This window comes from Sorex araneus, chromosome 4 (genome assembly GCF_027595985.1).
Source record: "Sorex araneus isolate mSorAra2 chromosome 4, mSorAra2.pri, whole genome shotgun sequence".
NCBI lineage: Eukaryota > Metazoa > Chordata > Mammalia > Eulipotyphla > Soricidae > Sorex > Sorex araneus.
Window position 1 is genome coordinate 76,420,876 of NC_073305.1, and position 15,683 is coordinate 76,436,558.

The window sequence follows — 15,683 nt, forward strand, 5'->3', positions numbered from 1 at the left end:
TCTCATTAGTGGGAACTCGGGAAGAAAGCTATCCAGGCTCTGCACAGTCTAAAAATGTCCTATTCAACTTCTGAGGGCAGAGTCAGCACGATAAAGCAGGCTGGGATGGACAGGCGGGACTCCCTGAGAGCGGCAGGGACAGGGCCTGCACAAGGGGCCACCTGCTGCAGAGTCTGTGTGTTCTCGGGAATGCGATGCTTGATTTTATATGACTTTAAGGTCGCCAACCCTAAACAGGCATTTTTGAGCTTATGCTAAGGTAAAGCATAAACAAAAAACCCGAACTGTTCAGTGTTAAATCAGTCACATCGACAGAAGGTTTCTTTTAAAAAGGTGAGGACTGGGCCGGATCGATAGCACAGCAGGTAGGGCGTTTGCCTTGCACAAGGCCGACCCGGGTTCGATCCCCGGCATCCCATATGGTCCCCCAAGCACTGCCAGGAGCAATTCCTGAGTGCAGAGCCAGGAGTAACCCCTGAGCATCGCTGGGTGTGACCCAAAAAGCAAAAACATAAAAATAAAAAAAAAATAAAAAGGTGAGGACTACTTCAATGAATACAAGGATAGAAATTAGGGACAGTATAAACCAATAACCGAACAACAGAAGAATGACGACATAATTTTTAATCTTTGGTACAAAGTCCAATGGTTTGCTCACCTTGGCTAGAGCTGGAAACAAGGTTGGCAATGACAATAGGAGAACGGGCAGTACTTCCTCCACAGCCCTCAGACTCCTTCACGTGCCATTCCCTGTTTCCCTGGATTGGGGAACCTCAGACCCGCCTTGGCTGGACCCTCGGGCCCTCCTTTCAGAGCTTTGGGCCTTGCGTTCTTCTTTGTCCGTGGGCATCGTTTCCCAGATCGGCTCCTTTATGTGGTCTGGTAACCGTTCGAGTTTGGTCTAAAAAGAGAACAAGCAGGAAGCTATCACATAATGTGAACTGGATCAAACTCTCCGGCCACAAGGTATTTTTGAGGGGATGACACAGGTAATTTTTATTGATTGAAACTTGCTTAGAAAGATGTGAGAGGGAGGAAAAGAAAAGAGACATGAGAGAAGAGAAAGGAGGAAACACATGTTGAAGAGAGAATGCAGACTCAGCTGGAGTGGGAATAAACAAGCAAAGAGACAGACAGGCAAGCGAGGTGTATGTTCGAGGGGGAACGGGAGTCGGCTCCCTCTGCCTCTCGCCTGCTGTTTGGCCGTATCTGGCAGAGCTCAGGAATCAATCCTGGAGGGCTCAGGGATCATACGTGTTGGGGATCAAACCCAGGTCGGCCACAGGAGAGGCAGGAGCCCTACCACTGTACTTAATTATGTTTGCTCGGGGTCCACGCCTGCCCTCCTTCAGTTGGCTGAGCGCCCTCTCTGGCCTAACCTCGAAAAACCAGGGTCACACTTTGTGGTGGGCCAACCCCCATGTTGGCTGACGACCAGGGCTCGGGCCCAGTGGCCACGGGGGCTGGGAGTGGCCCCAAGGACACATGTGGCAGTGATGGAGACCATTTTTTTTTTTTCTTGGAGACCATTTCTTGAACTCGGGTTCCAGTTCCATCACGTGTGTGATCCCCACGGCGCTGGCTTGTTCCCCAACTCTTCCCCCTGTCTGGGGTTCTGAAGCCCAGAAGGAAGCCGGCGGCACGGCAGACACCGCAGGGACCTGCACCTCCAGGCCTGCAGGGGCCGAGTTTCAGCCAGACACTCCTGAGGAGGCATGTGAGAGGCGAGTGGGGTGGGGGCGGGGGTGGGGGTGCCCTCACAGGCTTCCCAGCCCCTGCGACCTCAAGCATGCTGGGGAGCTCCCCCAAAGCAGTAGAACTCCAGAGGTACCTTTGTCACTTCCATCGCAACGCCCTCAGGGAGATTTCGCTGGATATATTCCAGGTAGACATCGGCTGTGCTTCCAGTCAGATGTTCTAACTAGAATTCAAAAATAAAATGCGTTCATGCTAGGATGCTATACAGAAATCTCTTTTATTTATTTTTTTGCTTTCTGGGTCACACCCGGCAATGCACAGGGGTTACTTCTGGCTCTGCACTCAGGAATCACCCGTGGTGCTGCTCGGGGGACCATATGGGATGCTGGGAATTGAACCCGGGTCAGCCACATGCCCTACCCACTGCACTATTGCTCCAGCCCCCTATAGCAGAAATTTCTAAGTTTTATTATTACTCATTGACTTATTTTTTTCCCCTTAAAAAGTAGTGAGCCGCTTCTTCCTCTGTGTTCGGAGAACTCCAACTCACAGAAGGAAAACAGGGCCGAGCCCTGTCTGAGTGGGACGGGAGAAGTCAGACGCTGAGCCCCCTTCCCCCAGCAGCCCCATCTCAGACACCTTACAATCAGCGCCCCATGGAGCCCCGTGGCAAGTGTGGGTCTGAGGAGCACACCTACAGGAGTGACACAGAATGACAAAGGACATCAAAGGAGGTGGAGACTGGCCCGAGGAAGGCTCGAAGCCAGGATCCGAGAGGGGACGCCCTTCATGTTTCCCTCTCACAAGGGGCAGCCTGTCTAATCATGCCTGGCTCTGGTGCTTACTGAGGGATTCCCATGTAGACGTATGGCAACACACCAGTGACCCACCCAGTGCCGGGAAAGTGGCACAGGGCAGAACATGCGCCAGGCACGTGAGGCCCTGGGTCAATCCCCCAGCCCAGCAGGGAAAAAAGTCTTAATGACATTTACCATGTGATGAAACTCTATTTGCTTTAGATCAAAATCTTATTTAATTCTGTGCTGGGTCCTATTCCTCTTTCATCTACACAAAGGACTTGCGGCCCAGCTCACACAGCGGCTAAGTGCTCTTGGATGCGACTATCTAAACCCGCCTTCTCCCGCCCCCCTACTAACCCCCACTCCCCGCTGTTTTTAGGGACGCACGCAGAGGTGCACAAGGCTTACTCCTGGCTCTGTGCTCAGGGGACACTTCTGGTGGTGCTCCGGGGACCATATGCAGCACCGGGGAATGAACCAGGGTCACCCACTGGAAGGAGGCACCTTCCCCCATCACGATCCCCCTGTTAAGCCCTTCTTCACCAGAGGCCATGCTGGCCCCGGTGAGCGCGCCGGTGGGAGATACAGTTCAGTGGAAAGGGTGCTTGCCTTCATGCGACCAGCCTGGGTTCAGTCCAGGAATCCCATATGGTCCCGAGCCCTGCCAGGAGTGATTCCCAACACAGCCAAGTGTGTGTGACCCCCAAAACAAACAAAAAGTTAAAATATGAATTCTGCTAAAGGCTGGCTTTAGTTAAGATGGACTTGGAGCCAGAAAGAGTACAGTGGGTAGGGCACTTGCCTTGCTAACTCAGGCTCAGTCCCCGGCAGCCCCCTTGGTCCCCGGAGCCCACTGGAGTGGTCCCCGAGTGCAGAGCCAGGAGTAATCCCTGAGTACCACCAGGTACTGCTCCCACAAATACACACCCCTCCCCCCATAAGGAAGACTGATTTTCCTATCGTGTGAATCCACACAAAATACATTTCCCGTCTCTCCTGCATCAAGAGCTCCAGCTGACTGAGAAGTCACCATCCTCTGAGAAGGACAGTCAGGGGCACTAAAGCCAGGCAGTCTCAAATAAACGCACCTCCAAGCATCTGTAAAGAGTTCTCATCTCATACTGAACTCTGTGCTTCTTGAAAATATGCACTGACTTGAGAAGAGTGAGTCTCTCTATTTTCCTTGGCGGTTCATGCCTGAAAATTAACAAGCAAAACGACACACTTAGGCTAAGTGGTGTTAGAAAGCTGAGTCACTGATATCAAACACAATCCCGCAATTTGGTGGGTCAGGCTCACAATTACAGGCATTAACTACCATTTAGACTTCCATTTGCCTAGACTGTCATCGACAACAACTGCTGTCATGAAGCTCACATCAAAATAAACAAGGTGCCCACATCCAAAAAAACAAAAGCAACCAGTGTTGGCGTGGATGTGGACAGAAAGGGACTGTCCTTCACTGCTGGTGGGAATGTTGACTGGTTCAGCCCTTTTGGAAAACAACATGGACGATTCTCAAAAAATTAGAAATTAAGCTCCCATTTGACCCAGCAATACCTTCCTGGGAATATATCCCGGAGAGGCAAAAAGGTATAGTAGAAATGACATCTGCATTTGTATGTTCATTGCAGCACTGTTTACATAGCCAAAATCTGGAAGAAAATGGAGTGCCCAAAAACAGATGACTGGTTAAAGAAACTGTGGTACATCTGGGGGCTGGAGAGATAGCACAGCGGGTAGGGCGTTTGCCTTGCACGCAGCCGACCCGGGTTCAAATCCCAGCATCCCATATGGTCCCCTGAGCACGGCCAGGGGTAATTCCTGAGTGCAGAGCCAGGAGTAACCCCTGTGCATCGCCAGGTGTGACCCAAAAAGCAAAAAAAAAAAAAAAAAAAAAAAAAAAAGAAACTGTGGTACATCTACGTAATGGAATACTATGCAGCTGTTAGAAAAGATGAAGTCATGAAATTTGCATATAAGTGGATCAACATGGAAAGTATCATGTTAAGTGAAATGAGTCAGAAAGAGACAGACATTGAAAGATCGCACTATCTGTGGAATATAAAATAACAGTAGGAGACCGACACCCAAGAGTAGTAGAAATAAGGGCCAGGAGGTCTGCCCCACAGCTTGGAAACTGGCCTCACATGCTGGGGGAAAAGGCAGCTCAGAGAGAGAAGGGAACACCAAGTAGAGGATGTTGGGAGGACCCATTCGGGTTGGAAGATGCGAACTGAAAGTAGACTATAGACCGAACATGGGGGCTGCAAACTACAACACCCAAAAGGAGAGAGAACAAAAGGGAATGCCCTGCCACAGAGGCAGGGTGGGGTGATGGGGGATGGGGTGGGAGTGGTGGGAGGGATACTGGGAACATTGGTGGAGGAGAATGGGCACTGGTGGAGGGATGGGTAAATGATCACTGTATGAGTGAAATGCAAACACAAAAGTTCATAAGTTTGTAACTGTACATCACAGTGATTCTCTAATAAAAAAAAATCCTCCAAAATAAACAAACAAGGTGCCGGCAACAGGAGCACTCTTCCACACGCCCAGGAAGGAGGCTGGCCTGCAGCTGCCCAGGTGTATACCTTGGGCTATGGCCCCTGAGGCCTCCACGGACCAAGTGTCTGAGCTGCTGGGACGTGCACCCACGTGTTTGCTCTCTGGTGCTGTGCTGAGGTCTACCTTGAAGGGCGGGTGGGACACTCGTTTTGCATGTGGCAGACCTGTTTGATCCCTGGCACAGGGGGACCTCCATCACAGCCAGAGGTGATCCCTGAATACTGACCGGGCCAGGAGCAGCCTCTTGAGCACTGCTGGGTATGGCTCAACTGCCCCCGCACCCCAACTCCCCACAAGGAAAGTCTCTAGTGATGATCAGAGAATGAGAGTCTGCCAGGGGGAGGGCAGGGGGCCTTCTGCTTGTTGGGGACTGAACGAAGAGCTGGGCCTTGCTGTTACTCAGCAGGACTTGCTCCGGGCAGCTTCTCGGGAGCGAGCATCCCAAAGGCGGTTCTGAAGCAAGGGGACATCAACCCAAAGGGTCTCTCCGGACTGCTTGCTCGTCTCGTCCGCCTCCTAGGACATCAGTCTTCTTAGGCCTCTGCATCTCGGTGCACTTTCTAAGCAGGGTTTTCATCATTCTGGGTGTTCATTTAGTTTATAGTCATTTTTGTTTTTTGAAACCTCCCCAATTGTGGTCGTAAGCAGGGGGTGGGGGGAAGCCACTCCTGGTCATACTGGCCTGGCCGGGTGGCACTGCCAGGGCCTGTTGGTGCTGGGGCCATTGGGGACATGGTCCGCAGTGCTCAGAGCAGAGCCTACAGGGGCTGAGAGGGAGCTCGGCACCTCCCCTCTCTCGCCCCATGCTCCTATTTAACTACTTCAGCAGATGGGACCGTCCTATGATGCTAAGTTGACAAACCTCAGCTCCACCCATCATGAGTTTCAAGCCTGCTCAGAGGGTCAGTGTCCTTCTCCTGCTGACGGTGTGGCCAGGTCAGACTAGGGAAGAGCGTCCTTAGTATATAGTTGCCTTGTCTCTTTGAGGGAGCCTTCACTTGAGCCGACTTTTCATTGTGTTTTATAGAAATGTTAACAGTGACTATTTCGTTGTGAATGCTAGAAGATCTCTGATTTTCAAATCTGGTTACCACCTAATCAGGAGATGGGAATGCAGCTAAGAGTTTTCCTCCTGAAAACAGAAACACTGTCACGGAGGCCCAATAAAGAACTCAAGGTAGAATTCTGGGTCATGTGGGGGGAGGCCTCAGGCTAGTCTGCCCCAACCGTCCTCAGGACAACATCTCCCTCTGCAGGAAGCATGTGGCATACTTACACTTTAATAGAGAGCCCAAGTTCTTTCGCAGCCAGCACCGCGAAATACTCGTAACTGTCTAACACCGCCTTGTCATGGCCTTTCACCAAGACTGACAGACATTTGTACAACGTGTCTGGCTCATCAGATACTGTTATCTGCAATTTAAAAAGGGAAAGAAAAGGTTCATTAAGATGGCTTGGTATTTGTACCTGGAAAATTGTACTACCCTGGTTAAGATGCTCCACGATTAGTTTAGAACCGTGACCAGAGTTTGCACCAAAAGTGATTTTTTGTTTGTTTGTTTGGCCTTTGTGGATCACACCCAGTGAAGCTCAGGGGTTACTCCTGGCTCTGCACTCAGAAAGTACTTGTGGTGCTCGGGGACCATATGGGATGCTGGGAATCAAACCCGTGTCAGCCAAGTGCAAGGCAAACGCCCTCCCCACTGTACTATCGCTCCAGCACTTAAAAGGGATTTTTTTTTCTTTTTGGGTCACATCCGGCGATGCACAGGGGTTACTCCTGGCTCTGCACTCAGGAATTACCCCTGGCGGTGCTCGGGAGACCATATGGGGTGCTGGCAATTGAACCCGGGTTGGCCGTGTGCAAGGCAAATGCCCTACCTGCTGTGCTATCGCTCCAGACCCCTCAAAAGGGATTTTTTCAAGGCAACTTAGAAAAGGCATTAGTTGTTGACGCCCAGATACACAATGGGAAAGAACTGCGGGGTCTGTTTCTAAAAGCAGAAAGGCCGGGGCAGAGAATTAAACTCTACTACTGGCTGAGACAATGGGAAATCCTGTCATCTCTGTGCACTTCAGTTTCTCATACACAAGCCTGAGTAAAGCCTTGGGGAGAGCCCACAGCATTTCTACGTGGAGAAAGAAAACACACATTAAAGCGCTCATGAATTGTAAGACACTGCCATAAATTCTCTTTTATTAGGTCTTATTCATATATGTTCCGCCTGCCCTATAAGAAAAATTACTCATTTCTAATTAAAATGCTTTGACACTGACTAGACAGGTAACTTCTACCTCTTCCACCCTCAGACTTAAAGATCTTAGGAATAATGGGCTTGACAGTTCTGACTTTCTTCCAGGAGGCGAATTACCTTCACTTCATTCATCTATTAACCCAGTCATTACCATTACTAACCCAGTGATTCAGGGTTAAATTACTCTGTCCCCGAGAGGAGATCGACTAAGCAACCAGGAAGCCAGAGCTTCCTTCTCAATGACCCCAATTCAAGTTGCTGGAAAGACTGAACATTCTGATACCTGAAGTGGTACAGTTAGACAAGGGAGGGGGACAGACCCTGAGATGTGTCCCAACGGGCCTTTCCAGGGTGTTGCAGACACTGCCAATCTGTCGCAAGTATTAAACATCAGAGTTCACATGACAATTCGCATTTCAGTTTAGCTTGGGAAATGTCGACAATCTGGCACCACAAGGTGGCCAGAGAGGAGCAGCTAGCCGCCCCGCCTCAGGGGACAGCCTGGCCCTGTGCTGACGGGGGCACTTTTCTTTACAGCTCAGGTGCGTGGGGCTCGCGAGCAGGAGACCTGGGGTTACATGCTCTGTCAGGAAAACAGAATGAAGTAAAAGAACAAAATGAAGCACAGAAACTGGTTGACGGACTCCCGGCATCTCTCTTGTGGGGAGACAAGGTCACGGTTCAGCTCGGGGGGCTCTGGGATTTGTGTTCCCTTCTAGTTTTTGGTTGGGGTGGGGGCACAGCCTCCGAGAGTCAGCACCCAGCGCCGAGTCGCCTCCCGGTCCGGCCTGGCGATGTTTTCCCTCTGCTCACGTGCCCCTCGCACTGCACAAGGGCGCACACTGTCCTGGCTCACCTCAGGGCCTTGGGAGGCAAAACACGCCTTGAAGGTGCTAAGAAAATCACCTTTCCCCGAATAGTGTCCAACCCTCTGCGTCCAGGACGAGTGCTCTTCCCGCTCCTTCAGTGCCTCTCTGAGGTAGAGCACCGAGTCCCTCGGAACTCTCCCTTCGTACCTGGACACTCCTATGCGCCCCAGGGGATGCTCCAAGGGTGCCGTGCCCGGGGCCGGCGGGCCGAAGGAAGCATTTTTACTCCTAAACTGTCTGGGAAACAGCCCAGAGGAAACGGTGAAGGGTCTCCCGCTAAAAAAGCTCCTGCCGCCGAGCTTCGGGGGCACCTACCACAGGCTTTGTCGGGTCCTTGGGAGCATCGACGTGTAGGTGTGACCACTGCACCCGCCCCACGCTGGTGCTGCGGGGAAACAAGGAGAAGCCTCAGCAGACGGCGGAGAGCCTGTCCTCTGTTCCAGTGCGGCACATTCAAGAGCATACTTACAGGAGAAAGCCACCACTTGGGGTAGTCCTGCTTCTAGAACCATTCACGGAAAAATCTCTTGAGCCCTAAAAGACAACAAAGACATAGATTAGAATTGGTCAAGCTCCGAACCAGCCAGCTGGTTTCCATTAAAAATTAAAAGGGGATCCTGGAGAGACACCAGCGGTTGAGTTATTCCTGGTGGCCCAGATCTCGGGAGCCTTAGTGGGATGGGGGCACATCAAGGCCCTGCCCTGCCAGAGAAACGGGCCAGCTTCAGGAATGATCTCAGACAGACACCAGAGGGCCACCAGCAGCTGGTTGTCCCAGCTCCAAGGCCCCTGAAGCATGCAGCCGCATATGCAGCCATGCAATGCCTCTAAACTTCACAAAACTGACATTCCAGAAGAAGCAAGAAAATCAGGTGGGGAAGCTGAGTAGAAGCCCGCTAAGCTCAGGGAGTGAAAACCGTAACACAGAAGGCCCAACTCGCACCTAACTGCTCAGTAAATCCTCAGGCTGGGACTGCAGAAACACCATTAGGAGACGGAAGTTGTAAGAGACGGAAGTTGTAACATCAATATAAAGTAAATTAACTAGTCTGCGAGGCAGAAGGTGTGGGGATGGGGGTGGGAAACGGGGACACTGGTGGTGGGGCTGGCATCAGGATACTGAACACCTGAAGCAACTGTGCTGGGAACTCTGTGAATCCTGCTGTTTAAATCACGTTTCACTGCAGGCTACAGTGACTACACAGGGACGGGATGCTGGTCAGCACTGGGGTGGCCCACACAGAATGTACCCGTGGGACTTTTTAAGGAACCCCAAGACTCGTCAGTGGGGCCCCCAATTGCCTGAGCTCTGCTTGGGAGCCCCCTGACCAAAAACAAATTTAAAAAAATAAAAAAGGGAACCCAAGATGTAGCGTGGAGAACAGCACTTGCCTTTCAAGTGTAAGGTATGGCTCTTGGCACTGTCACAAAACAGAGTCCGATATAAACGTGTGTACCGCAAGTGTGCACGTGTGTAGGTGCTGCTTCAAATAAAAGCGTATCAGAAAAAAATAAGGAAAAAAAAGTTTTTTCTTTGTTATTTTCCAACTGAAGACACTGGGGTAACTAAGAATGCCCAGTTAGAGTTCACTGGAAGGGAAAGAGAGAACAGGCCCAGAGTGCACAGAGCCAGTAGGGAGTCTGCTGCACGCGGCTCCCTGCCCCGCCAGGAGTAATCCCGAGCACAGAACCAGGAGTAAGCCTGAGCATGGCCGGGTACGGCACAAAGAGCAATGAGACAGAAAGAGGAGAAACAGGGGTAGCTGACAACAAAAAGCACTAGAGAATCTATCTCTCATTTTTTTTTAAATGTTGGGGTGACCCTGTTGTTTGACAGTGACCCCGAGTGTCAGTGAACAGCCTCCTGTGCTGTGAGCCCCCCTAACCCCCTGAGAAAATCTTCAGCCTTTCCTTTGTGCTCCACCTCTCATCATCACAATTCCCCCAAGTCAATCTTGGTAACTTATAAGCCAAAACTTTCTGGTAACTCTGGATTTTGGATTTATAGTGAATTACTTATTATTCTATTTCCCCTACAGCCTTTTCATATTTTACTATAGAGCAATGTTCTTTGCTTAAACACAGAAAGTCTGTTAATACAATGCTTCTAATATCTGGGAGTCGACCAACTCTGAAATATATCTACTCCTGGGCATCCATCATAATTACTTAACTCAGGCTTCAGTTGTTGTAGTTCCTAACACCCCAAAAGGGAGGTCCTGCCGTGGAACTGGGATGGACCCAGGGCAAGTGGCAAAGCTACCCCAGCATTGAAATGGGTCTAGAAAACACAAAATGCATGGTCTTGATGCAATCTGTTACGACTTAAGAGACAGGACCCCCATGGGGAAGGACAAGTTGAACTGGCCTGAGAACGTAGTCTGGGATATACGGAAAAAGTCTTGCTTGCGCTCAGAGTCCAGAGAACTAAGTTTTAGAATCTACCTCTCTTACTGTGCTTATCCAAAAAACTGCAAGTATTAATAAGAACTGAACTTAATTGTTTAATATGTATATGGGATGTTAAGAGAAAGAGAAAAAGCAGCATAGATACCCCTGGGAGACAGCGTCTCCCTGAGTTAATTTCCCCAGGAGAACCGCCTCAGCTGAAATGCTTTACCCCTGTACATCATCAACCACCCCTTGGTGCAGTACTACGCCTGAACGCCTTCAGACGTTCTGTAAGTATGCTAGCAGCTCGGCATTAAATGGGCCACTCTGACCATCAGTCTGGCGTCCCCTGTCTTTGTCCCTCTGCTGGGGAGGCCTGGGGAGGGCGGGGAGGCGGCTCTCGCCACTGAACGCAGCCCCCACACTTTGTAAACTCACACCCAGTGATGCTTAGAGGGTTGTTTACAACCCCTGACTCCACGCTTGGAGGCTGCTTGCTACAGTGCTTGGGGGACCATGTGCTGCAAGGGCAAGGAGGCAGGCTGAGAGCCAGGGACCCTGTCTCTGTGGGCTGGGCAGGGAGGCAGCTTCCCACTCGGTTATGGTACTCACTGGTGGGGCGGGGGGAGTGTCAGTTTCGTGGGAGGGTCATTCGGAACACACCCGGCAGTGCCCAGGGACCACTCCTGGTGGGGCTCGATCATATGTGGTGGTAGGGACTGAACCCGGGTCAGCCGTGTGAAGCAAGCGCCTTTCGGTCTGTTTTGGCTTGGGCGGTATTAAGGGGTTCCTCCTGGCTCTGTACTCAAGAATCACTCCTGGCAGTGTTTGGGGGGACATATGGGGTACCTGTGCTTGGGTCGGCACCTTAACCCATCTTATCTATGACTCAAAAAGTATGTTAGTAAGGTAATTCATACACATGCACACACACGCTGTGAATATAGTCATCAAAGGGAAAAATGCTTGAATTCATTCTCCCATTATTTTTCAGATTGGATGCACTGCAATATAACACCAGTTTCCCTGAATATTTTTCATCAGTCATTATTGTAAATTTGGTAACGGCTCAAATTAGAATTCGAGAAGAATCATCTTCTCAAGTGTCTCCAATACTGAGAACCGAATCCTGGGCCTCCCAGCGCAAGGAGTCTTTGGGTTTGCTGGGAAAGGGAGTTCTAAATCAAGCGAATATCGATGGGCACGCCCCCTGATCTCCCAGCCCACAAACGGGAACGCTCCAAACCCCAGCCGCTGGCGCCCCCTAGTGGAACACGATCTCCTGCTTCAGGCTCTGTCCAACACTAGAGTCCCGCCGGAAAAGCTTTCAGCCTGTTACTCTGTAGCTGACTTGGACTTTGTAGTTTGGGGGCTACCCCCATGGCTGCTCCCACAACGCAAAGCAGGAGCTCCAGTCTGAAGTCCCTTCCCGGCTCTGGTGCCAGCGGGCTGGGGGAGCTTATGGCGCGGGGTGCGGGGTGCGGGGTGCGGGGAGCGGGGTGCGGGGAGCGGGGTGCGGGGAGCGGGGCTCCTGAGGCATCTCCCCAGCCCTGTCAGGCCTCTCGTTTCAATGTTGATGAGAGAAAACTCCCGGCTCACAGGGACCTGGAGCCTGGTTTTGCAGAAGGCGATTTTGCTGAGCCACCATTTCCAAGCCCCTGCTCACCGTAGTAAAAGGGGCTGTGTACTAGGGGACCTGACATCTGCAACCTTGACAATGAGACAGTAGCTTACCATGAGTGCAGCTTAACTAAAACAACAAAGGGTCACCCAGGAATGTGAAAATTTTTTCTGGGGCTGGAGTTTTGGTTCCATGGGGTTCCATGGGGTTCCATGCCCAGAACGACGTGATCTTGAGCACTGGCTGGTCTTTACCCCCCATCCACGTCTCAAAGAGGTCTTTTTCTCAGCTTCTTCTCATTTTTCTTGTCCTCTTTATTCAAGTGGGCAAACCAAAACTCTCACATTCTCCTCTCGAGGAAGTAAAAGACAGGCTCAGACAAGGTATCAAGAGGTGTGTGCCGTCTCCACAAAGTTCCTGCTCTCATTTATGCCAATGATTCCAAATCCTGCGTACAGGGTCCACGCGTCTAATGAACCCTGGTCATGTGCTGCCAGTATAAACCCCCGCTTTTAAAACACGTGGCTGACCAGGGCCCTGGGGTGGATCCCAGGCACCACCGTAGGTGGCTGCCAGCAGGAAGCCCACAAAATGTTGAGCCTGAAATGCTGTTACAGCCACAAATGAACCTTAGACTCTTAAGCTGTCTTTTCTTTCTAAATGGGAGGGCCTTGTCTAGGTGTATCGTAATTTAAAATTCCAACCTGGGCGGTCAGAGACAGTACAGTGGGTAGGGCATTGTCTTACATGCAGCCAACCCGGGTTCAATGCCTGACACCCTCTAAGGTTCCCGAGCCACCAGGAGTGATTCCTGAGTGCAGAGCCAGGAGTCAGCCCTGAGTCGCCCCAAGATGTAGCCCCCACGTTCCAACCTCTGGTGACTGGGGCGTTTTTCGTGTGTTTCAAATTCCGGCCCTATAGATGGTCCCCAAGCAACGCCAGGCTTACTCCTAAGCACTGAGCCAGGGACAGCCCCTGGACACCCCAAGTTTGTCCTACTCTACCCAAATAAAATGAAATGAGATGCCAACCTCTGGGCTGAGAGGCACAGGGGCGTGTGGTCGACTCTGGTTTGAACCCCAGCACCACAAAATCCCCTGAGCACCACAGGGGATGCGCCTCCCCTCTCAAAAATTATGAAATAAAATTCCAACCTCTAATACTACCTGACTTCTCTTAACGGTGATAGCATGTGGTCCTGGAGCAGAGTGGCTTTTTCCTCAAGGGGGGGCATCTCGAAAATTTAAACTGTCCTCGTGAAATGTAATCTGTAAATCTCCCACTCTGGTGACATCACCAGTGTACGAAGTTCTCAGGGAGCTGCAGTGTGTGGTGTAGCAGCAGACTCAATGCTGGAGAAGTCTGGAGAACAGCGCTGTCTTGGATTGCACAGGCCCTCAGAGAGCTGCAGAGTCCTAAAGTGCTGCCACTCTTTTTTTTTTTTTTAAATATTCAGCCATTTTGCACACACACACACACACACACACACACACACACACAACACGTTAATTCTTGGACAGGAGACAGAGTACAGTGGGTAAGGAGCTTGCCTTGCATGCAGCCCACCCAGGTTGGATGGTGGGCCCCCACAAGCCCCAGGACCACCACCAACAGTGACCAGTGAACACTGAGCCAGGAGTAGCACCGAGTAGCCCTGAGCACCTCCAGGTGTGCTCCACCCCCCCACCAAAGTAAATTTGCTAACATGCACTAAATTAGCACCAAAATATTTTTAAACAAAATATTATTATTTTACTTTTTGGGTCACACCCGGCGATGCACAGGGGTTACTCCTGGCTCTGCACTCAGGAATTACCCCTGGCGGTGCTCAGGGAACCATATGGGATGCTGGGAATCGAACCCGGGTCGGCCACATGCAAGGCAAACGCCCTACCCGCTGTGCTATCGCTCCAGCCCCGGAATAAGAATTTTCACAACTTTTAGCTGCGTTTCCCAATAGCCCTCCCCCGCCCCCCCCCCCCCGACTAAAAAGCTCTCCGGCGGTTCTCAACCACGGTTACAACGTGACAGAGGAGTCGGGGGGGGGGGGGGGCGGCAGGAAGCCTGAAAACGGGTCGAAATGTTGCCTGTCCTCCAGGGACCAGAGCCGAGGCCGCACAATCCCGGGGGCGGGGGGCTGGAGGGATGCACGGGGGGTGGTGCTGGCGCCCCCGGCCCCGCCCACAGACAACTACGTGGGCCTCAGCGTCCCGGGCACCTGGCCGGGGTCGCAGCCTGGCTCCCCGCAGCGCCCGCGCCGCCGCGTGCCAGGCGGGGCCCAGCGCTCGGGCGTCCCGACCCTCCCTCGGGAGCTCACGTCCGACCCCGCGAGAACTCGACTGAAATTCTCTCCAGAAGCCCCTTCCTCGCTCCGTCCCTGAACACCGCGAGCCGAGCACTGCGGCAAGCGCGGAGAGAGCCTCCCGGCCTCCAGGCGGCTTGCGGCCAGGCCGCGCCGAGCGTCCGCGCCGCGCTCCCGTACCTGCCAGAGGCGCCGGCACACCGCGCGCAGCGCCGTCCGCGCCGCCATCTTCCCTCCCGGCCTCCCGGGGTCGCTTCCGGGTCACGGCCGCGCCCTCCGACCATAGAGTGCAGGGGAAGCGCCTGTGTTCCGGCCCCGCGACAACCATAGAGACGGCGCTGCCCCGCCTTTGCGGGGAGGGGCCGCCGAGCCACCTGTGGCTCCCGCCGCCTGCCCTGGCTGGTGCTCAGGCTGGTGCGGTCCAGAGGTACCGAGTTAACAAACCCAGTTGGTGCTTAACCCTTTAAGGCGTGCCTCGCTTCGTGTTTCCTGTTTTGCTGGCGGCATGACAAAGGACATGCTTGGAAAAAATATAAGCTAAAATAATTGATAGCGGGGCTGGAGCGGTAGCACAGCGGGTAGGGCGTTTGCCTTGCACGCCGTCAGCCCGGGTTCGATTCCCAGCATCCCATATGGTCCCCTGAACACAACCAGGGATAATTCCTGAGTGCAGAGCCAGGAGTGACTCCTGTGAATCGCCAGGTGTGACCCAAAAAGCAAATAATAATAATAATAATAATAATAATTGATAGCGAGGCTTTTGAGGCCGTGGAGTTACTGTTGATTTGTTTGCTTAATTTCCAAAATATTAGGCAAAATTTACGTATTTCACTATAAGAAAAATAAAAGGCTACCACTGCCAGTGAGTCCAGTCCTGTACCCTTTTCCTCGTTGTGATAGCCTTATAGTTATGGTGTTTGTCCTACTTTCCTTCACCACATTAGTTGGCAAACTCACCTGGAATTTTTGTGTTCACTGATCCTGTGCCGCCACTGTCCTACTGACCTCCCAAATCCCCATTTCCTGTCATTCCAGTTTTTAAGAATTTTTAGTGACTGCCTTAACTTAAAACACTAGCCAAAAAATGTTAAAACCAGAAAATGACAATGTCTACCATAATTTAATTCCAACTAAAAGGTTTCCTAGTGGGATTCTCCATATCGAAAGTAGTTTCCATTT

General features: G+C 51.8%; 1 protein-coding gene across 1 annotated transcript; it reads right to left on the reverse strand.

Moving 5' to 3' along the window:
• Positions 1 to 609: 609 nt before the first annotated feature.
• On the reverse strand, positions 610 to 14,777 carry MRPS10 (mitochondrial ribosomal protein S10). Its single transcript, XM_004605920.2, has 7 exons — positions 14,685 to 14,777; positions 8,660 to 8,724; positions 8,506 to 8,575; positions 6,343 to 6,479; positions 3,587 to 3,695; positions 1,832 to 1,921; positions 610 to 901 (listed from the first exon to the last, which is right to left on the reverse strand). Exons 1-7 carry the CDS (start codon positions 14,730 to 14,732, stop codon positions 737 to 739), a joined length of 684 nt encoding a protein of 227 aa, XP_004605977.2. The 5' UTR covers positions 14,733 to 14,777; the 3' UTR covers positions 610 to 736.
• Positions 14,778 to 15,683: the final 906 nt, after the last annotated feature.

What these genes read in the sequence shown, in the direction of transcription:
- MRPS10 (XM_004605920.2), bottom strand. Translation starts at nt 14,732, where the DNA reads ATGGCGGCGCGGACGGCGCTGCGCGCGGTGTGCCGGCGCCTCTGGCAG. An exon ending in TGTGCCGGCGCCTCTGGCAG is followed by an intron (nt 8,725 to 14,684) that starts GTACGGGAGCGC and finishes GTTGTCTTTTAG; the next exon opens with GGCTCAAGAGATTTTTCCGT. An exon ending in AGGACCCGACAAAGCCTGTG is followed by an intron (nt 6,480 to 8,505) that starts GTAGGTGCCCCC and finishes TTTAAATTGCAG; the next exon opens with ATAACAGTATCTGATGAGCC.